This window comes from Aedes aegypti, chromosome 3 (genome assembly GCF_002204515.2).
Source record: "Aedes aegypti strain LVP_AGWG chromosome 3, AaegL5.0 Primary Assembly, whole genome shotgun sequence".
NCBI classification, from domain to species: domain Eukaryota; kingdom Metazoa; phylum Arthropoda; class Insecta; order Diptera; family Culicidae; genus Aedes; species Aedes aegypti.
In genome coordinates, this window is record NC_035109.1 from 162,432,515 (window position 1) to 162,455,944 (window position 23,430).

General features: G+C 38.7%; 1 protein-coding gene across 5 annotated transcripts in view; it reads right to left on the bottom strand.

The window, feature by feature from the left end:
- Positions 1–23,430, bottom strand: part of LOC110679566 (protein couch potato) — a 592,279-nt gene that overhangs the window by 419,237 nt on the left and 149,612 nt on the right. For all 5 annotated transcript variants that reach the window (XR_002502595.1, XM_021854566.1, XM_021854567.1 and 2 more), the window contains one exon: positions 9,922–10,610. Coding sequence is in view for 4 of the 5 variants with exons in the window: in XM_021854566.1 (XP_021710258.1) it covers positions 9,922–10,152 (231 nt within the window). In the remaining variant the exon portion in view is untranslated. The remainder of the gene's footprint in view (positions 1–9,921; positions 10,611–23,430) is intronic.

Below are 23,430 nucleotides of genomic sequence, written 5' to 3' on the forward strand. Positions count from 1 at the left end.
TTCTTTGCCAAAGTTGCCATTTTCGCATTCGTATATCGTGTGGCAGGTACGATTATACTCTATGCCCAGGGAAGTCCAGAAGATTTCCATTACGAAAAGATCCTGAACCGACCGGGAATCTAACCCACACACCTTCAGTATGGCTTTGCTTTGTAGCCGCGGACTCGGCTAAGGAAGGTTCTAAAGAGTTATAAAACAAATGAAAATAATAAAAAAGGACCCTATTGAAGTTACATCAATCGCATCAGTAACCAAAACGACTCGTTCCCATGACAACCATGAAGATGCAGAGGTATACTCGGTCTTCAGTAGCAATGGATGTCACACCAACATTCCTTGCCAGCTCCGATGACCATAAGGACGTGGTCAGCGTCATTATTGACTCTTCAATGATTGGAATTCTCAACATTATACACTGAAGATGGCAAGCTACTCCCAAGCTTATCCTGTTGTTTCCTTGTGCAATGTTTAATGTTTAAGACAATCACGGAGTAACAACTACAAATTGTATAGTTGGGTGCGGCTTATTTTCCGAAATTTCTCAGAACCAATAATTAGTATGCTCTTCTGAATTCAAATCACATTGAATGGTAATTCTCAAGCTTTGAGCCAAAAATATTAAGATTTAGTGGTGGCGCAAGCGACTTGAAGGTGAATTTTCAAGTTATGCAATAGGACATTCAGTGAAGTTTTCACAACTGTTGTAACTGTTTTCATAACATTCATTGTTATTTTATACACAGAATATCAAATTTGTCTATAATCAGAACTAGTCTTGGTTTCAATTAGTTTTCTCCAATGTTTTCATCTTTTTACTAAAACAAAAAACATCTTTGTTTGACCATAACTTCATGAATACTCAACCGATTTAAATTCTGTTCACATGTCTTTATGCAAAATTGATTGTTAAACTACGGTTACAACAAATTATTTTAAATATAGTTTTGATTTCGTTATTAAAAAATCTTCCCAAAACATGTATTTCCAACGGAAAATACAAAATATATTTTCAGCTAAATGTTAATACTTAAGCTGAACTGGTTTTTCTCATTTGTTAAACCTTAAAAAGGCCTTAGATGCCATTTCTCAAAAATTGATAAATAAAATATTTGTGAACATTTGTAAAAATATATGCGTTGTTCAACTTGTATTTATAACAAGATGTTGTATAAACTACAATTAAACAGTAAATATGTAATTTCCGACTAAAAAAATCGAGAGTTCCATTTAAAAAAAATCAAATTGGTGGTATACACAGTTTGGATATAACTAAAAAAGCTTCAAAAGCATATTAAATGATCTGCAATCGAATGAGTTCGCATGAAGTTAATATCAAACAAAAATGATTTTTTAGTAAAAATTTACAGATGATTTTAGATTTATTTTATGTTCTGCAAACTTTTCATAAATTAAATTTTAAAAGGAATCATGCTAACAACTTCAAAATAGGTGAGAAATTGTAAAAAAAATAGACCAGGCAACCCAAACAACCAAAACTGCGGATTGTACTTAGGCAGTGAACTCTAAAGTACACTTTGTGTATACATTTAGTTTCAGTGTAACTTTTTCGCTAATTAAGAGAACGCTATGTTTATTAAGAGAACATGATACTTGAAAGAGTTCCTCATGCACTTATCAACAGCTAGAAAGTTCATAAGGCACCGTTCACAAATTACGGAACGCTTGAAGGGGTATGGAGAGGGCGGCTCGAGTTTGTAAATTTCCATGAAAAAGGCGTTACGGAAGGAGAGAAGAGGCGTTTTCGCTATTCTAGTGTTACATTATAAATAGATGCTGCTTAACAAATTTGCATTGAACTCCTTTCTTACTTGAAGGTAATCATTCTTTAAATGGAATAGGAACTGAAATAACTAAACATAATCTTTGAAAAATCTCTACAGGAATAAATAGATAAATTTATGAGGCAATATTTGTCGGATTGGTTGAGGGATGCCTAAAGAAATTCTGAAGTCATTACGGGAAGAAATGCAGAGAATCTCATTCTATACAGTTTTTTCTAAGAACTGAAGAAACCCTAACATATTTTAACAGTCATGTACAAACACCGACTAAGACTGATACTAGGTCTTTGAATAACCATGGTAAAATGGCGGATCAGAGCGACCACAACCAAGGAGGGCATAACATACTTCACAGTGTTACGTTTCATACAAAAAGAGTGTAGAGATCATGTAAAATGGTCAGTTTTAGCATGGAATTCGTGAATGAACATCTGAAGTCGCTTACCCAACCAACCCGCCTCCCTGATGGAAAACCTGGCTCCACTTATGCGCGGTAGCCAGTAGCAAGGGATCAAGGGAATCCAAGCCGTGAGCTGTCTGTTAGGTTCAATTAATTTTGTGCAGCCGCAATGGCAAATAGGGAAAGTGTACCAGTTATGGCCATAGTGGATCCCTATTTGGCCATATGTGATATTTTGATAACTTTCACATTTCAAATCTTTTTGAATGTTTTAACATCAAGATATATCTTAAATCTAACTGCTACAACACATAAAAAAGTTTCAAAATTTTAAGGCATTAAAGTAATCACGTATGGCGAAATAGGGAACCACTATGTCCATAACTGGTACACCTACCCTATAGACACCGATACGATTCGAAGACTAAACCGCTCGGCTCATTTTCTAAATATATGAAAAATGAAATAATTTTTCAATTTTATAGCTGATTGTGAAAAATAAATCACTAATGTGCCGGAGTCGATTCTCGGCAAGAATTCAGACGGAATCAAAGGGAAGGGAACCACGGAAGGCACGGTAAGTGGTGAAAGCATTTTTACTACTCCACTACTTGCTGTTCCCCTTCTAGCTTGATGTCCGCGCAAAATCAAAACCGTTCCCCTCCTTCTGGGCGAATTTATTTTCCACCAGATTTAATAATATTTGCCAATTGAAAGTGAAATATTTATTTCAGCGCAATGATTATTGGTACATGCGGCTGTCTGGTGACGCTGAGTGGCATTCGGAGATGATTGGGACCTACTCGGGGCTAGTTGGCCAGGAACGACCATCGCCTCGCATCGTTCAATGTCGTCTACTTGGCTTTGAGTGGGAACCACACATCGAACTGTTACTAGTAAGGGTATGCGATATTTTGTTTTATGTTGATACGATGTACGAAGTTTCTAAGATTGATAATAACGAAACGAAACGATATATGGAAACGTTTTGTGAAGCTTAATAAAATATCCGATACGATATGGAAGTTAATTATCACGAAAAATTCAATTATATATGTGTAGGGCCTTCCTTAGCCGAGTAATTAGAGTCCGCGGCTACAAAGCAAAGCCATGCTGAAGGTGACTTGGTTCGATTCCAGGTCGGTTCAAGATCTTTTCGTGATGGGAATTTCCTTGGCTTTCCTGGAGATAGAGTATCATCGTAATTGCTACACGATATACGAATTCGAAAAATGGTAACTTTGGCAAAGAAATCTCTTAGTTAATAACTGCGGAAGTGCTCATAAAAACACTAAGCTGAGAAGCACGCTCTGTCTCTGTGAGGATGCAATACCAAGAAGAAAAAGCAGAAGAAGAAGAAGAAGAAGAAGAAGATGTGTCGATCAGTTCCTCGAACGTAACACAAAAATTTAAAAATAAAATTTTGAGGGTGTTTTAACAAAACGAAACCGTAAAAAAATGCCTTTTTGGATTTCGTGATATTTTGTTGAAAATACCTTTCCTCGGTATTTTACGGAATCATTCCAAATATCGCATACCCTCAGCCACTAATCCCTTGCCGGACCAACAGATTGAATACACGTTACTTAGTGTCTGTAATTAATATCGATATGGCGATATGTGCAGACAGTGGACTCCAACCTACATTATGGATCGGGCGACAGTAGTGGCAGAGGCGGCCTTTTGCGTTACTGTCACACACAACGGCACTGACACTGCATGTGGGATCTGCATATTGATGACGGAAATTAATTTAGATTGGATGGAAGATAATCCCTCGATTTGGACGGAACAAGCAATATGCCAGGACAGTTTGTGATGGGCAAAAATTGGAGATTACGAATGTTTGGTTTCGATATGAAGTGTCATCAGTTGCGGGCACGTAATCTGTGTCACATGTAGAATTTTGAGTGTTGGTGATGGAAACAAATTGAATTTTAGACATGACTAAATCGAACTAGAACAAGTTACCAAACAGGAATGGTCAAGTTTTGCGTTCAACGACTATTTAAAACAATCCAAGATAAGCATCGACAAACTTAGCCAGGGATTACTGGAAAATACATTTTGGAAATTTTTTCACAGGCATTCCGGCTATCTTCTATCTATATTTAAACAAAACAACTTTGTAAGGTTCTCCAAAAACTCCTTGGAGCCAATAGGCATTACAGAAACCGCTCTCATTTGATTTCGAATCAGGTTCAAAACACGCGAAGATATATTTCCCATCTGTATCGATCCATGATCGGTAATGTATCACGACAATGTTTTTTTTTGTAACAAGCGATTATTTTTTTTTTTTAAATTTTGTACTAGGAATGATGCCAAACATTACATTCATTACTTATATCTAGGTGTTCTGTGTTAGAAAAAACTATCATCCTTATTTGGTAAAACTAAATTAAGCATTTATCAACATTTTGTTAACAACATATTACATTTCATTTGCGTAGCAGTCCAGAACATTTACAGGTTAGTTGATTACACCTGCTTATTACAGAAAAAAAAAACGCTTTGTATTAAATGAACCTAACTTAACTTAGATATATAACGCGTTTATCGTGGCAATAGAAAATTGCAACGATTTTGAGTAGTGTTTGATCTTTCGACCTTGCCACTTGCTCCTGGACAGTGCGTCAAGAAAGCCCAAGCAGTTGTCAGTTGTTTTCCCTCTCGGGTCGCGCGCCTATTTTCTCTAATTGCTTTTATTAAGCCGAGCAAACTAGTGAAGCTGAAAGTGGATTGTTGCTGCTCAGTCAAGAATAACGGATCAATTGGTGAGCTCGTTTCATGCTACTATCTCTAATCTATAATATTGTATGACTACACATTAAATCGTTACAACGTTGGGACGTAAATATGATTTTTCAACGAATGGTTCGTCACTGTGAGTGTCGACATAAACTCTGATTTATGAATTATTTATGTTTATCTTTTTTTTTTTCAAATCACCCCTTTCTTTTTATCTTTATTTTTGTAATTAAAAAAAAACTTTGATTGGTTCGACACTACAAGTGAAGGCTTTTGGAAGGTTCACTTTATTCAACAAACTTTGTCTGGTTCGCCACTGTAAGTGTCGGCATAAGAATAAGAGTGTTCTATGATGTTCCAGCCAATCGAGTTTTTTGTTTCTTTTCAAATAAGTAAAATATAATAACACATGCTCTCATCCTAACAGCTGTAGGCATGTTACATTTAGGTATTTGCTCAACAAACTTGTTTAAATGGTTCGTCACCTCAAGTGTCGGCATATTTTTCCTCAACATATAAATTGCTCATATCAAATAAAAACATTAAATTTACATATAAGCATGTTTATCTACATAAATAAAAATGGAGTGGTGTTTGTATGTCACGAAATAACTTGAGAAAAGGAAATCCGATTTGCACAATTCTTTCACTGTTGTCTTTTTGAAGGGCTCCGACGTGTTCGTGCGAAGAAAAAGTTTAGAGAAGTTATCGGAAAATTTGGTAAAACGGGGGAGTACTAATATGTGATTTTGTATAGGAGATACCATGAGATTTTTCAACAGCCTACTTGATGACTTGATGGCAAGACGAAGTTTGCCGGGACCACTAGTATCTAATAAATAATTATTTATCATGATCTTATCGCTTATCAAAGTGAGTCCTGTGACCCAACGATCCTCCCCATTAACAAACATCCCTCCCAGTAACTTTTGTGAAAATGCAGAGGCAAACACGGTCTTCAAATAGCAAAGGTTACACACTAACATTCTTTCCCCCAATCCTACCTGACTGCAAGGACGTGGCCGGCGCCGTTATTGACCCTGTATAAATATAGGCACTGAATCATGCACACTGAAGAAGATTATAGCCGATCCCAGCCGAACTTCTAGCTGATTCTTTGTGCATTTTCGCAACCATTGATATGTGTAGTAAATCTGAGCTAAGCTAAGAAAAGCAAAAGAAAATTGCAATGACTCTTAAGTCTAAAATTATTAATAATTTTGTTCGAAATTTGCTCCAATATTCCATATTAGGACGTACCTCATTAATACTGTACCAGGAAGGGAGCTTAAGAATTGTTTTCAAAATTTTATTTTGAATTCTCTGCAGAGCTTTCTTCCTGGTAACAGCTAGTCCATATTGGTACAGCATACAACATGGTAGGCTTGAAAATTTGTTTGAAGAGCAAAAGCTTGTCCTTAAGACAAAGATTCGATTTTCTGTTAATAAGTGGATACATACATTTTATATATTTGTTACATTTGACTTGAATGCCCTCAATGTGATTTTTAAGTTATTTTTTTATCGAGCATGAGCCCTGGATACTCCCCTTCATCTGAACAATTTATTGGAACCCCTCTGATCATAATAACATGTCAACTTGAAGGTTTCAAATAAACAGCTCTTGGTTTATGTGGAAAAATTGTTAGTTAAGTTTTGAAAGCATTAGGAGAAATCTTTCAGTTTTGCAAGTATGAAGAAAACTTATCCAACTTTTTTTGCAATCTACTACAAATGACACTGATGTAACTCAGGTAAGTCAGAAAATATTGTATAATTCTACTGGCCTAATAAGATAAAAGATATAAGGCCAGTAGAACCAGTCGGCCCCGAAGCTGACTAGAGTCGGTGAATACTAAATCAATCGTAGAAGAGTTTCTAGAGGAGGAAAAAGAAGTAGGGCTATCAGGGTATTGAATTGAGAAATATCCTGAAGAGCAATCATCAAATGAAATTCTACCGTTTGAATTGATTTGCAAATTATTCCATGAGCGATGTTTTGCATTAAAGTCACCAATGACAAAAAAAAACTTATTGTCAGTTTTCGCAATTCCGTTTGAAGCAAATTTACTTGCTGTTCATTGCATTAAAAAGCAAACAGGCAGCTATGAAAGTATATCTACCAAGCCATGTTTCAACAGAAACACTTAAAGTTTCAAAAACTTTAGTTTCAAATGACAAAAAAATGATGCTTTATACGCCCATGATTGATAATAGCAACTCCCCCACATGCTACATGCAAATAAGTTTCAGTAATAACCCAGACATCCAGAAATCGCATAACAGTCAACGAACATAGTCGTTTATTTAAACAAATCGTATCACTCCCGCTCTTATGAGTCATACGTCCATTACGTTTCGTCTCGTATACTCGTACAAGGTAAGTCGGATCAATCCGTAGCAGCTGTCAAATAAAGTCGCATAAGGGTACAGATTAATACGCAATAAAATTTGCACACTTGTATTGCATGTTATTTTGCATTGAAATGCACGTATATCGCCTCCACTTTTGTATGTATAAATCCTTTTCGCAACATCTTATACGTGAAACTTTGAACATATAAGCATCGCATAACGGCGATTTTGTTAAACATACATTCGCATAAAGGTGATTTTGTTAAACATACATTCTTTATGTATGTATGTAAAAACTTTCTAAAGCAAAAAGAATTTGTATACGCACTTCTACCCAACACTAGTTTTGAGCAGGTGGGCCAAAAGTTCGTTTAAACAATCAATACTGTAATAGTTTTGATTAAAATTAGCAAACATTTTGACACAAGTTTCTTCAGCACAATTGTAGTTTATATGTTAAAGGTTCACTGTATGGTATGTATGGTAATTATTTCTTTTCAACTGTTATAGTTATTCTGGAAATATTGATTATTCAACTAATGTTAAACGATTGCCCCACCTTATTGTAAACATAAAGTTTTGTCCTTTGGACTCAAAATGATGCATTTTTTTTTTGTTTTCTATAGACTTATAATGGTGCAACTATTATTATGGATGGATCAGACTCGGATTACTCATCAGAATTTCAAAATCCCTATCAAGCATTTATAATATTCTATAAAAAGTGTTGACAGAAGTTTTTTTGTGAAACGGAAGCGAGTAAATATTTTAAGCTCTTTCCCTATTACCTTGATGAATCAAAATCTGGACTGTACCAGTATCCTGACAGTCTGATTGTGCTCACCATTTAAATCCTAATTTCACTGTTATTCTAATTGGGTTTTGTTCGTACTTTTCACTTTTAACATTATTGATAATTTGACTATAATTTTAAGTCTAGGTAATACTGTAAAAAATAATAAAATTGAAAGTAAACAAGTTGTTCCTATTGGACATCTTTTTTACATCGCGATTCATTTAAACTTCAGTTAAACGATCGATGAACGTACGAACAAGGCATTACAAGGTTCGGTTGATGAAAAAGTTTGTGAAACTTATGTTTATGGTGTGTTCTAGCCTAATTGATAACGGAGAAATACTTTGAATGTTCGGTGCCATCACGATTGTAAATTTCGATGGGAATAAATGTACGGTACGCATCCCCTGTGCAAAAACCAAATCGGGTGTATTTAGATAAATAGCTCATTAACTTCATGTCAAAAAATATTTTGCAACGATTTAGAGCAAAACGTTAAAAGTCACTAACGCGGCTAGTGGGGACTGTCTATTTAAAGTTTTATTTAAAATTATATAATACTAGCTGGATAACGATCAGATCCCTTGTTTAGTTTCTGCGAATGCCAGTTTCCCTAAAAGCAATCAAATTTGAAAAGATATATGCATACTCTGCAGTGACAGGACGGAAAACTATGAGAACTGTGATGCTTTTGAAAAAAAGAGAGATGTGATTAATTCTAAATTAACATTTAATGCACAGGACATTATAACCTAAACAAACTATTCAACGAAAATGCATATGGTTCGTTTTGTGTACGGAATCATTTGAAGTGATTATAATGTTGAGCGCCAGAAACTATCTAAGCAATGCCAATGGACTATAATGAACTCGATAAGAACTGGCCCGTCTGATACCCAAATTGTTGAATTTTTGATAATTACCCTTGTTCGCGGTATTCAAGATTCCATTCAAAATAGCCTCATTTCTCCACAATTCTGCTAGGATATCTACCAGAGGAAAAGCATTCATTTTTGACCAACGAGAATTCCGATCCATACAAACTTGTCCATCATATTATTTAAATGACTACCAGAGTCGAAAATTGGTGCATTTTGCCTAGAGAATTTGTTTTTCTTGGCTTGAGTGACATAAGAATTGGAAGAATCAAAAAGTGCTCTTTCCATATTTTTTGACCAAACATACAATTTAATACTTGAATTTAATACTCCGAATTGTGGAATGAAAAATAAAATGAATTTTGTGTTGAGGCCCTTATTATGCAATCTGACCCGGCCACCCGACAGCCATATCCGGCCCTGGGATCGATTAATATGATTTTCCAACATTTCAAATCTACCTTAATGATCAATTTATTGGCTTTTTTTGTGAAAGAGATACTACTCAAAGCGGAAGGGAGTAAGGATAGTAATGAAAGAATATGTTGGATGGAATCGCAAGCGAGCGATGAGAGAAATGAATAGAAGTTGAAAATTAACAGAGGGCCATATATGAACAACTCAATCGAAACGACAAATTGTTGCTTAACGTCCTGGTTTTGAATAACTATGTGATGTAGTTTTGGTCACTACTAGCACTAGACAGGCAAAAATTTGTCGCCTCGACCTGTTAACTATATTGTTCTGCGTATGTTACAGTTCTATCGGTGGCATATTTTCGGGGATTCATATGAAAGTCGCGTTACTTATTGGATTCTTTTGTCTGAGGTATACATGAAACTATTTAACAATGACAGTACTTCAACATCGCACAACGTTCATTTTGAACCGTCACATTTCAAAAATAAAAAAAATACACAATCTTTTAACCACACTTACCTCTTCTTCATTGCTGGCTGTGTTGACCGAATCCATGCTCTGCGAGAGGGCCAGCGGGGCCATCGGGGTCATCTGTCCCATCGAGTTGTCCATTTTCGTCGCACTGCCGAGACTGTTCTGCGTTTGTCCGAGGTTGTGGTTGTTGTTGGCCGCGTTCACGTTCAACGATCCGTTGATGGACTGCGTACTGACAGCCGGATTAGACTGGGCAACGATCGGTGATGTGAACATTGGTTGCGGGCTGTTGCTGCTGATGGCTAGCGGAAGTGACACTAGCTGCTGCTGATGCACGGAAGTCGGTACGGTTACGCCGGTCGACTCTAGCAGCTGGTGATGTTGGTTCTGAAGCCGAGCCTGTTGCTGCTGCTGTTGATGTTGTTGCTGTTGTTGTTGCTGCTGTTGCTGAAATTGGTGATGTTGGGCCGCCTGGGCTTGGTGATGTTGCAACAGTGCTGCGGCGGCTGCGGCGGCTGCAGCCGAAGCCGGTGGATGGGCAGAAACCAGACAGGTACCTAAGGCCGGAATCGTCGCTCCACCGGCCAGCGGAGTCGTACACAGACGCTTCGGCGATAGGACTTGTGGGGCGCTCGCTACCGTGATTTGCGGCGCTGGCCTTCGTTTCACCACTGTCGACGAAATGGTGACGGAATTTATGGACGCACTATTGAATCGAACACCATGTGCCGATTCTGGAAGGTAAAGAGAGAAGAGAAACAGAGAGACACATAAATTAAAATGTGGGTGAAATTTGCGGCTGGAAGCATTGATTAAAATTTCAATTACCGATGTTCATTGATCGAGTTTTGCATAATTAATTATTTTTCAATATACAGCTACCTCTTGCACGTGTGTGGATTCATCACTCATAGGCACACATGCAAATGCTTTTCCTACAGCAGCTGATGGCTGCTCGTCGGTAGCGTCAGGCGTTTGCATAAGGAGGTTACACAATGTGTAATATATATTTAAAGACTGGCTTGTATACAGAAAGTTTTACTAAGTGTCCAAGAATCAACTATGTTTTGATTTCTACTGAACCTATCAAACTTTCAATCTATTCATTCATAAATAAAATAGTGTGGACATTAGAACAATATATTATTCACATAACTATTTAAAGCTTCATAAAATCTGTTTGATTGCCAGGAAAATTAAAAATTTTAATATCATCTAATTAATGTTTTGTAGTTGAATCATCATTTTATATTTTATATTTTATATTTTATTGTCATTTTTATCAGTGCTTTATGTGAAATTGGTTACCCCTATAAAGTTAACTTCTTTACGGCATTTATTACCTGCACTTGCCCTAGAATGTTGAGAAAATAATAATATATAAGATTTGTTGCATTTTATTCTGGTGGTTTTCTTGCCCCATATAAGTGGCACATTTGCCCCGTACCATGTTAAAACACCTCATAAGAGGGGGCATTGTGAAAAATTTCAAACCGACATGTATTATATATTTTTCAAAATCCCATCGATTACATCATTTAGAATTAGAGGGTAGCTTTCCCTTACACTGGGAAAATCTTTTGAAATTGTGCTCATAAACCATGATATATTTTAAGATGTCCTTCTTGCCCCCAGCCCCCCAATTACGCCAATGCTAATATCAGATATAAAAATTGCTTGATTCTTCCACCATCAGTACTGACTGCTCCCCTATGCGAAGCTCTACCTACTTGCGACCGATTTGAATGCAATCCAACCCATAAGAGCAGCCGAATCCCCTGCACACAGATTGGCCATACCACATCAATCAGCTGGATGTGTCTGTTTCCAATCTATACTTTGCATAATTAATATGTTTTATAATTAAAAATGTATTTCGAACAGGTGAGGCGTCGACGTCATGGTTGTCGTCATTCCCCCTCGCTCGAGGAGAGTTCTCGATTCACAGAACCAATCCCAATGTGTCGAAACGAAACCAAATGACGACGGCGACGACGATGACGACGGAATGGTGTCGCTCTGTTTTTAAATTGTTCATTAATACAAAATTAAACTCGACCTTCAATAACAGGACAACGCCAAGGGTCGCTGCCATGACCGGTTGGGGGTTGCCTTTTAATGTGTGCCTTAAACTGCTTTTTTCCTGTCATCATTTGTTATTCATCGTCGGTACATGCGATGTTAAGTGGTACTCATTGTATCGGAAGTTTATTAATAGGGCGATAGGCAATGGTTAATCGAAATGCGTTATTTTATTTCACATGGTGGATGAGACACATTGTGCTTCTAAAATAGTCGTAAAGGGTGAACTGTGACCATTCTTGAATTTACGTCAATCACAATACTAGCTTAGATCATACAAGATCGTACAGTAAAGAGTCTCCATTAACCATGTATGTGTTTAACTTTCATAGAAAAAATCTAACAATTGGAAAGAGAGTCAAAAATTTGCTTATTAGGATCTCAAAATACAGAATATAGAAGAGAATTTGTTACAAGCGCCATCTAACAAATGAATTCATTATCAATTTTTTTATTGCCAGATGGCCCTTGATCTGCTGAACATTTTTTTCTAAGACGCCGACATTCAAGCTCCTCAAGACTCGACATACAACATTGAACACAGTTTTTCAAGGCGATGAATTTTCAATTGGATATTCCACTGTCAAAAAACTTTTGATCTGCAGAACAACTTCGTCGAAGGCACCAACCTTCTAGCTTATCAGGATTTCGAGGTATCGAAGATTGAAGAAAATTTGTTACTAGCACCACCCAGTGGATAAATTCTCTAAATGATTCGTTATTGCCAGATTGTTCTTGATCTGCTAAACAACTTTGCCGAGAACACCAGCATTCTAGCTGATCATAATTTTGAGATACATATACAATATTGAAGAAAATGTTAAAAGCGTCACGTAATGGCAAAGTTCCCATTTCAGTTTGCTTCTACCAGATAGTCCTTGATCTACTTAACTCTAGTTGATCATGGTCTTGAGGTATCCGTTGAATGAATGGTTTTGACCAATTTTTGTAGAACCAAGACAATTCTGAATAACTCCGGAACCATTTCGACCATATTCCCAAGCTTTCCAAACCTTCTTCTTCTTGGCATTAACGTCCTCACTGGGACAGAGCTTGCGTCTCATCTTTTGTTCTTATGAGCACTTCCACAGTTTTTAACTAAGAGCTTTCTTTGTCAAAGTTGCCATTTTCGAATTCGCATATCGTATATATGTGGCAGGTACGATGATACTCTATGCCCACGGAAGTCAAGGAAATTTCCATTATGAAAAGATCCTGGATCAACCGGGAATCGAGCCCAGACACCTTCAGCATGGCTTTGCTTTGTAGCCGCGGACTCTAACCACTCGGCTAAGGAAGGCCCCATGTTAGTCACATGTGAGCGATAAAAAATAAAATTAGTCGTCCACGATCAACTAGGGTAAATTATGTATTTTGGACAGGCTAAGGATATGTCTGTAAACGGCGATTGATTAACTGCATTATATACTAATATTTTATTACCTAATGTTACTTACATGCTTTATGTCCCATTGTACTTTGAGTTTCTGGGGAGCAAAAGCTTACAAACTGTAGTATTAGCTTCCAAAATAGCGTTTTTTGGCGACCTGTCTGTTATACATTTCGGACACCAAATATACATTTTGGACACCCTCATGTGAATATAATTTGGACAGGGGCGTTATCTCAATATCCATGCAATGGTTTCTTAAAAAGACGATCATATCATAAAATTTTAGGAGTTTACATGTGACTTATGCATTTTTTCGCTTATCGGATGTGTATATTACTGATAATCAATAATTTCATGTAATGCAAGCAAATATCATCAGATACACGAAAAACGCCTGCAAGTATGCATGCATGTAACATTCCAGTGTGTTTCATCAGATGGCTAAATTATATCAACTGAACAAAAACCATAATATATTTTGGACATCACCTGATTTATGCCTTATATACTCATGTTAAGATTTTAGATGAACTTAGCTTAAATTTTAGACATATTTTATCATGTTGCCACTTTTAAACTTTTTATGAATGCCAATTCTGAGCGCTATTATTGCATTTAATGTATGTTCATGAAATGTACATCCTCTTGCATTCGTAGGTTTCACAGATGTTCTGTTGATACAATTTACAATTTTGATATTTATGAAGCCAATTTGTAATTGTTATGGGAATGGTCATCATTAATAAGCAGCATAGTGTATTAATAATGCAATACATGATTTCCCGTACATATATTCCTCACCATCTCATTGGAAATGAGCATACAACGACTAGCCTGTCCAAATTATATGAATGTCCAAGTTATATACGTTACCCTAGTACACGATACGACTTCAAAGTTAAATATCCCTGAATAAAGTTTTTGGCACTTGGTGCGGTTTAGCAGAACCCCTACTATATATGAAATCCCAGAGCGGTCTGTCAGTAACGCTTTGTAATGTTTCATCGAAAAGTTTCATTGAGAGCTACTACAGAAATTTCAAAACACTACAACAGTTTTGCTGAACAAATAAACTTAAATGTTAGAACATTACTACTGCAAATAATAGAGCTCTACAACAGTTGTTCAGCAGAACATTTTAGAATATTCAGGAGCATTGTTCTTCCCAATTCAAGGAATGTTACCGAGCTTTTTTTCAGAAGCAAGATAAATATGAATAAGATGGATATGCACCAAATTTATTTATTTTTTTCAGGATATATTTTTCACATTAATTTTTATTGCAGGAAAACGTTTTCAGAAATTACAGACATCGACAGAAAATGTGGATATCATATAAATAAAATTCAAGAGTAGCTTGTCTGTAAGAACTGGTTTGACATGTTTCATCGAAAAGTTTAATTAATCTTCCAGTCGTCGCGCGGTTTGCCACCGTCAGAGCGACAACGCTGCTGTTGTGAATAAACAGCGATGTTTTTCTACAGTGTTGTACAAAATACAACAGCGCGACGACTGAAGTGTTAAGAGCTACAGGGCACTACAACAGTCTATTTGAATAACCGCTAGAACATTACAATTATTGAGCACATCAACAGCTATCATACATATAAAATCCCAGACTTGTCTGTCTTTCAGTAACGCTTAAAAATGTTTCACCAAAATGCTTCATTGAGCTCTACGACATAAATCATAGAGTACTACAACAACGAATATTCGAGAATTTTCTATTGCATTCTCTAGCAAAAAAAGAAACACTGTAACAGCATATTGAACTCTAATTATTTGAGTTTAGAGCCTTATAACAGCAGCTCAAATAAGTAAAGTACTAGCAAAAGTTCAGACGCTTTGCAGACACCACATAGATATGGATCAGAGTTGGATTAAACGGAGAATGTCTCATCAAACAGAGCTGGAATTACTCAGAAAACATTTCAATTACGTTAATTTATCAATTATATAATGCTTGGGCAAATTTTTAAGTCCGTTGGAAATAAGATGTAATCGTATTCCTAAAAGCGTTGATTGATAATTGGGAGAATGAAAACCATAGGTACCACAGTTATCAATCAAAGATAAGACGATTCCGAAACAAACGCCAGCACGTATGCATTCACTTACACGCCATTTACCGATAAATATTTGTTATAGTGTTTTGATTCATAATATGAGTCGATTTGATCTGTAAAAAGGATCTTCTTCTACCACTAATCCACGGCTGTTGGATAGACAACGATTTCAATCAAAATCGTCACATTTTCATTAAAAATCGCGAAGTTTGAGTTGTAATCCCGACAACAACTGTATTCTGCACCACCAGTGATGTTATTTTATTTTGTGTAGCGTCACCATGATTTAAAATCCTATGTTATTCCAAAAAATATCCCTCAGTTGATCTTTAACTGTAGGGTGACTGTACATCTTCTTTGGGACGGTGTCTGAGCTGTTATGCGTTCTCAGATCACTTTCACAGCTATTGAAAAATAAATTTCCTAGCTTAAGTTTTTATTTTACATTCTAACACAGATACAATATCGTTAGGTCTACTACTTCATAGTAGAAAGGTCATGCATAGTTTTTCTTTTTAAATTCCGTTGGTACGTAGCTAGCTAAATAGGGTAAGCTAGTTAATTAATAAAAGAGGCTATTTTCGTAAGTTATTCATGATATTCCATTAAGAACAATCAATTATCGAGAGTATAGGTCATTTTTCTCTGTATCGAATTATTGTTTTTTTTTAATGGAGGATCGTGAATAATTTATAAAATATGGCCTCTTTTAATATTTTATTAATAATTTTTTGCAATAAACTTCAAATAATTCGCATATGGCTGCTCTTAGAAAAGTGGTTATAATGATCATTTTGGTTCAGCAAAATTTTAGGATTCTAATATCATAAAAACGTATCAATTTTGACAAAAATTTAAAATCAAAATCTTCCAATAGTTGTTCATAAAAAAATGGTAATTAAAAATATATCCACTTTGTCTCACACATATATTTGATATCAAGGCTCCATGGTGAAAACTTAAAAAATAATAAAAATGAGGTTTTTGTGTTATGTAAAATTTAAGTTTTATTTTTGAGAGTACGGTACAATGGCCCAAGCGATCGAGTTCGCTTGCACGTGTCCGAAGTGATTTTCCTTTTTTTTTTTTTCTCGGTTTGCACTTCGTTCGTTCCTATGCTGAGTCAGTATGCTGAAAGTGGGTTAGGGCTGCTCAATAAGGGATGAATGATCAATTGGTGAGCTCGTTTCATGCTGTTATTTCAAATCTGTAAAATATGTATGATCGCACATTTAATCGTTACGACTGTCAAACTAATCGAGTTTATTTCTTTTCATATGAGTAAAATATGATAACACGAGTTGTGTTTGATCCTTCGACTATGACGCTTGCTCCTGCGAGGGCCGGCAATGAGGGCAGGATCAAACATGTCACGCGTCGGTCGAGTGAAAGTGAAAAGTGCCGCGTTTGATTAGGTCTTTTTGATCTTTCGACGTTGACGCTTGCTCCTGGACAGTGCGTCACGAAGCCCGAGCTGTCGTCAATTGTTTTCCCTCTCGGGTCGCGCGCCTATTTTCTCTGAGTGCTTTTATATAGCCGAGTAAACTAGTGAAGCTGAATGTGGATTGTTGCTGCTCAAGGATGACGGATCAATTGGTGAGCTCGTTTCATGCTACTATTTCTAATCTATAAAATATGTATGACTGCACGTTTAATCGTTACAACGGTGAGACTACTTACTTTACTTACTTATTTGGCTTTACATCAGTAATCTTGATAAAGCCTCGCCAACAATATTTCGCCAATTCCCTCGGTTCATGGCCGCTTCTCTCCATCCTCGACTGTGACCCACGCTCTCCAGGTCCTGGTGTACCTGATCAATCCACCTAGCTCGCTGCGCCCCACGCCTTCTTGTTCCGACCGGATTCGTGGCGAACACCATCTTTACAGGGTTGTTGTCCGGCATTCTTGCAACATGCCCTGCCCAGCGTATCCTTCCAGCTTTAGCTACCTTCACGATACTGGGTTCGCCGTAGAGTTGAGCGAGCTCGTGGTTCATCCTTCGCCGCCCCACGCCGTTCTCCTGCACGCCGCCGAAGATCGTCCTTAGCACTCGGCGTTCGAAAACCCCAAGAGCTTGCAAGTCCTCCTCGAGCATAGTCCACGCCTCATGTCCATAGAGGACTACCGGTCTTATGAGCGTTTTGTACATCGTGCATTTGGTGCGGGGGTGAATCTTTCTTGACCGCAGTTTCTTCTGGAGCCCATAGTAGGCACGACTTCCACTGATGATGCGCCTTCGTATTTCCCGACTAACATTGTTGTCAGCCGTCAACAAGGATCCGAGGTAGACGAACTCGTCCACCACCTCGAAGGTATCCCCGTCTATCGTAACACTGCTTCCTAGGCAGGTCCTGTCGCGCTCAGTTCCGCCAACCAGCATGTACTTTGTTTTCGACGCATTCACCATTAGCCCGACTCTTCATGCTTCGCGTTTCAGGCGGGTGAACAAATCTGCCACCGTTTCAAATTTTCTCCCAATAATATCCATGTCGTCCGCGAAGCAAACAAATTGTCCGGATCTCGTAAAAATCGTGCCTCGACTGTTAAGTCCGGCTCTCCGCATGACACCTTCAAGCGCAATATTGAACAACAGGCACGAAAGTCCGTCGCCCTGTCGTAGTCCCCGCCGAGACTCGAACGAACTGGACTGTTCGCCCGAGATCTTCACGCAGTTTTCCACACCGTCCATCGTTGCTCTGATCAATCTTGTGAGCTTCCCGGGAAAGCTGTTCTCGTCCATGATTTTCCATAGCTCTATGCGGTTGATGCCGCCTTGAAATCGATGAACAAATGGTGCGTAGGGACCTGGTACTCACGGCATTTCTGGAGAATTTGCCGCACGGAAAAGATCTGGTCCGTTGTCGAGCGGCCGTCGATGAAACCTGCTTGATAACTTCCCACGAACTCGTTTGCTATAGGTGATAGACGACGGAAGAGATCTGGGATAGCACTTTATAGGCGGCGTTTAGGATGGTGATTGCACGATAATTTTCACACTCCAGTTTGTCGCCCTTTTTGTAGATAGGGCATATAACGCCTTGCTTCCACTCCTCCGGTAGCTGTTCCGTTTCCCAGATTCTGACTATCAGCCGATGCAGACAAGCGGCCAACCTGTCCGGGCCCATCTTGATGAGTTCGGCTCCGATACCATCCTTGCCAGCGGCTTTGTTGTTCTTGAGCTGTTGAATAGCATCCTTAACTTTCCCCATCGTGGGAGCTGGTTGATTTCCGCTATCCGCTGTGCTGACGTAGCCATCGCCTTCGCTGTCCTGACCTTCTGTGCCTGTGTTCTCTGCGCCATTCAGGTGTTCATCGTAGTGCTGCTTCCACCTTTCGATCACCTCGCGTCCGTCCGTCAAGATGCTCCCATCCTTATCCCGGCACATCTCAGCTCGCGGCACGAAGCCTTTGCGGGATGTGTTGAGCTTCTGATAGAACTTCCGCGTTTCTTGAGAACGGTACAGCAACTCCATCTCTTGGCATTCCACCTGTTCCAGGCGGCGCTTTTTGTCCCGGAATAGGCGGGTTTGCTGTTTCCGCTTCAGTCTGTATCGTTCCACGTTTTGCCGCGTACCATGCTGCAGCATTGCAGCCCGCGCTGCATTCTTCTCATCTAAAACCTCTTGGCACTCCTCGTCGAACCAATCGTTTCTTGAGCTCCGTTCCACATATCCGACAACGCTTTCGGCAGCGTCGTTAATGGCTGCTTTGACTGTCCTCCAGCAGTCCTCAAGAGGGGCCCTATCGAGCTCGCCCTCATCTGGCAACGCTGCCTCAAGATGCTGCGCGTACGCATTGGCGACATCCGGTTGTTTCAGCCGCTCGAGATTGTACCGGGGCGGGCGTCGGTACCGTACATTGTTGATGACGGATAGTTTTGGGCGCAGTTTCACCATCACCAGGTAGTGGTCGGAGTCAATGTTGGCGCCACGATAGGTTCTGACGTCGGTTATGTCGGAGAAGTGCCGTCCATCGATCAAAACGTGGTCGATTTGCGATTCTGTCTGCTGAGGTGATCTCCAGGTGTACCGATACGGGAGGCTATGCTGGAAATAGGTGCTACGAATGGCTATGTTCTTGGAGGCGGCAAAATCTATCAGTCGTAGGCCGTTCTCGTTCGTCAGCCGGTGGGCGCTGAACTTTCCAATCGTCGGTCTGAACTCCTCCTCCTGGCCAACCTGAGCGTTCAAATCTCCTATGATGATCTTGACGTCGTGGCTTGGGCAGCGGTCGTACTCGCGTTCGAGCTGCGCGTAAAATGCGTCCTTGTCATCATCAGTGCTTCCGGAGTGTGGGCTATGCACGTTGATTATGCTGAAGTTAAAGAATCGGCCTTTGATTCTTAACTTGCACATTCGTTCATTGATCGGCCACCACCCGATCACGCGCCTTTGCATATCACCCATCACTATAAAAGCTGTTGCCGCAGCTCTGGTAGATGGTATGATTACCTCTAAACGTTCGCACCAATGCTCCTGTCCAGCACACCTCCTGCAGCGCTACGATGTCGAAACCGCGGGTCTTCAGTACATCGGAGAGTATGCGAGTACTTCCAATGAAGTTGAGAGATTTGCAGTTCCACGTACCGAGTTTCCAATCGCTAGTCCATTTTCGTCGCTGTGGTCTTTGCCGATTGTTCCGGCCCGTATTCTCTCGTTGACGTTCCTGTGCTGATGTGTTTTTACGGCTGACTCGCAGGGCCTGACACCAACCCCCTAGATTTCCGGAGGACCATTCCCCCTAAATGTTCGGAGGGCCATAGTGCGCAGTTTAGCTTAGAGTCCTTCTCTGGCACTCGGACGATGATCAGCCGCCCCTGACATGGGGAACAGACGCTGTTGTGAGCCGCTCCTAACGTGGAGTACAGACGCTCCAGGTTTGCAAAAGCAAACCCCCCCTTCCCTGTCAGCATACGACCAAAGTTCCCACCGGGGTTTGGTTACCCGATCTTCCCCAAGGTTACTCGTACCCCGGCCAGTACCACGAGGAGGTAGGGATAGGAGTTGCTGGGCAAGAGGCTAAGGACCGCACAAAGGGGTCTATTTTATTCCTGCAGGTACGCGAGGTACCAATGGTACGCCATGCCCAGCCATTTACCGCGCCACAACGGTGAGACGTTAATATGATTTTTCAACAAACTATGAAAGGTTCGTCACTGTGAGTGTCGACATAAACTCTGATTCTTAAATTATTTATGTCTATATATTTTTTTTTTTTTCAAAACAGAAAAGGAAAAAGTTTTACCATTATTTTTGTAATTAAAAAAAGATTTGAATGGTTCGACACTACGAATGTAGACTTGCGAAAGGTTCACTTTATTCAGCAAACTTTGAAAGGTTCGTCACGTCAAGTGTCGGCATAATTTTTCTCTACATAGATATTGTTTATATCAAATGAAAATATTATATTTACATATAAGCATGTTTATATCTCACCAATAATTATTTATCATGGTCTAATCGCTTATCAAAGTAAATCCTGTGACCCAACGATCCTCCCCATTAACAAACATCCTTCCCAGTAACCTTTGTGGAGATGCAGAGGTAAACACGGTCTCCAAATAGCAAAGGTTACACACTAAAATTCCTTCCCCCAATCCCACCTGACTGCAAGGACGTGGCTGATGCCGTTATTGGCCATGTATAAATTGAGGCATTGAATTAAATATTGATTCTATACCATTACCCGGAATACCATTACCCGGAATGCAATTTACCGGAAGACCATTTACCGGAATGTACCATTACCCGGAAAAACCATTTACCGGAATGCACCATTACCCGGAAAGCCAAATCTTCCATTTTTGATGACCTTTCATTGCTGCGCAGTACACGGTTTCCATAAACACTATTTCAAAAGACTAACCAAATATGTTGTTCTTCTTGCCGGCGTTACGACTCACCTGTGATAAAACTTGCTTCTCAGCTGTTGTAGGAGCATTTCTACAGTTATTAGCTGGGAGCCTATGTCAACCGACCATTTTTGCATTCGTTCATAGTTTTACAAGTATGTAAGTACTCTTACTCTGAAACGTTGTCAAATTTGTCAATTAGAAATAATTTTGAAACAACGGTATTCAATTCTACCAACCTCAGCTTGATCTTTCTGAATAACTTCACTTTGCCGCAACGTAAGCCGTAAACTATGAAAGAATATCACGATACCAAAAATTGATAGAACATATAATTTTATTGGCGACCTAATTAGAAAAGAATCGCCTGATATAGATCGGAAAACTATGTCTTCAAATTTAGGCTATAAAACTAAACATTACAAGGATTTTTTATTTTTCTTTTATGCCCGAGAGCACTTTGAAGGTACCATAATTATAAATCGAAATTGAAAAAAAAAGCTAGTGTAATAAACAAGAGAGAACAATAAGCAATCAAAATAATAAGATATTTGATCATTTTCGACTACCGTAAAACGGGGTAACTTTTATAATGCGGGTAACTTTGATAGTGCGGGATCCACACCATACTAAACGAAATAACAAATTTTCTGTTAATCAGTTAAGCAAAACGAATGCAAAAATAAAGAGTATTAGTATGGCACTTCTTGTCAAAGCTATTTTAGTTGGAATTATATACATTTGAGGATTTATATGCAAATATTAGAAATTTATAAAATTTAAGCGTTTTTTTTTTTGAAGCACACAAACAATCTGTTCTACGATCACTATTTAATGAAGCCATAATGAGTTCATCACTTAACCTTGACAGCCTAGTTGTAGTAGAACATAAATACCATTTTTACAAACTGGGACCATTTTTGTAATCGAAGTCAGAAATTTACATATAGCGTTAAACGCCTAGAGGTATGCAACCAGGCTTGGGAACTGTGACCACAATTTACCACAGTTCATCGATTCTGCCAGTCAACCAAAACACAAAGCAACAGCAGCATCAATATCATCAGGCGTTGCGCTGCCAACAGTTCACACACTGCTTGAATGTTTTTGTCTCTCCACTATGATCGTTTTCGGGCAGCCATCCTAAGGTGAATGATTGGAAAAAATGTTAAATAATTCAACCGCTAATATTTCGCTTGTATTTTCAACTAATTGAAATCTATTAGCGCTAACAGCAAGAGCACAATTATTCCTTTGCGATATATAGGTACATAAACAAGTTCAATTTGATGCCGCCTTTATCGAGCAAATATGCAAAACCCCCAAAACCGGAAAAATCGTGTCAGTCATGTCGCATTCGGGTTTGAAAAAACGTTGCGAAGAAGAAGATAACAGTTTTGAAGAGCCGTGACATTTTTTTGTTTTCTGAGGACCTTGAAAATTATATGGTGGCAGAAATTGGAAAGTTGGAATAATAAATAATTCTATAATTATTTTTTGTGAGTGAAAATGTTTTTTGACATAATGTTTTGACAACGTTGTTGAGGAATAAAGAAAATTTTAATTATGTATGAATTTGTGTTAAAGAAAAGTATGATTGAACGTTTTAGGATCTACATCGGTACATTTACTCTATTGCACTAAACTGTCGAATCAACCAGCCAGCACGAGTGAAGCCAAAACAAACGAGGAAAACAGCTTTCAGCTGATCAGCGCGTGTGTGCAGAAACGCGCGGCACCTTTCCAGAACTTGGCACTGTTCGGTTTCGTGAACAACCTTGAAAGGAATGTGGGCGAAAACGGGTGGGAACCCCTTTCATATCTATTCACTGTCGCAAGTCTATCGTCAGTTCAGTTGGACGAACAGCGCAGGCGGGAATGCGGTTTTGTTTTGGCGATATCTGTGATTTGTTGCTTACACTGTTTATCGCCTTTCGAGAGATTTTGCGTGCATCGCAGGCGTTTTAAGAAGGAGAAAGTTGTTGTTGGAATTCCAGTTTATGAAAAATAGCGTAACTAAAGATTGCATGCGGATAATCCGGTGCTCTAAACAAACAAAAGGAATCATAATTTCAGGAGGAACGTGTATTTTTTATGTTAAATATTAAATGACCATGAAATCATGAGTCAATGCCAGCTGTACATTACTTTTTCAATTT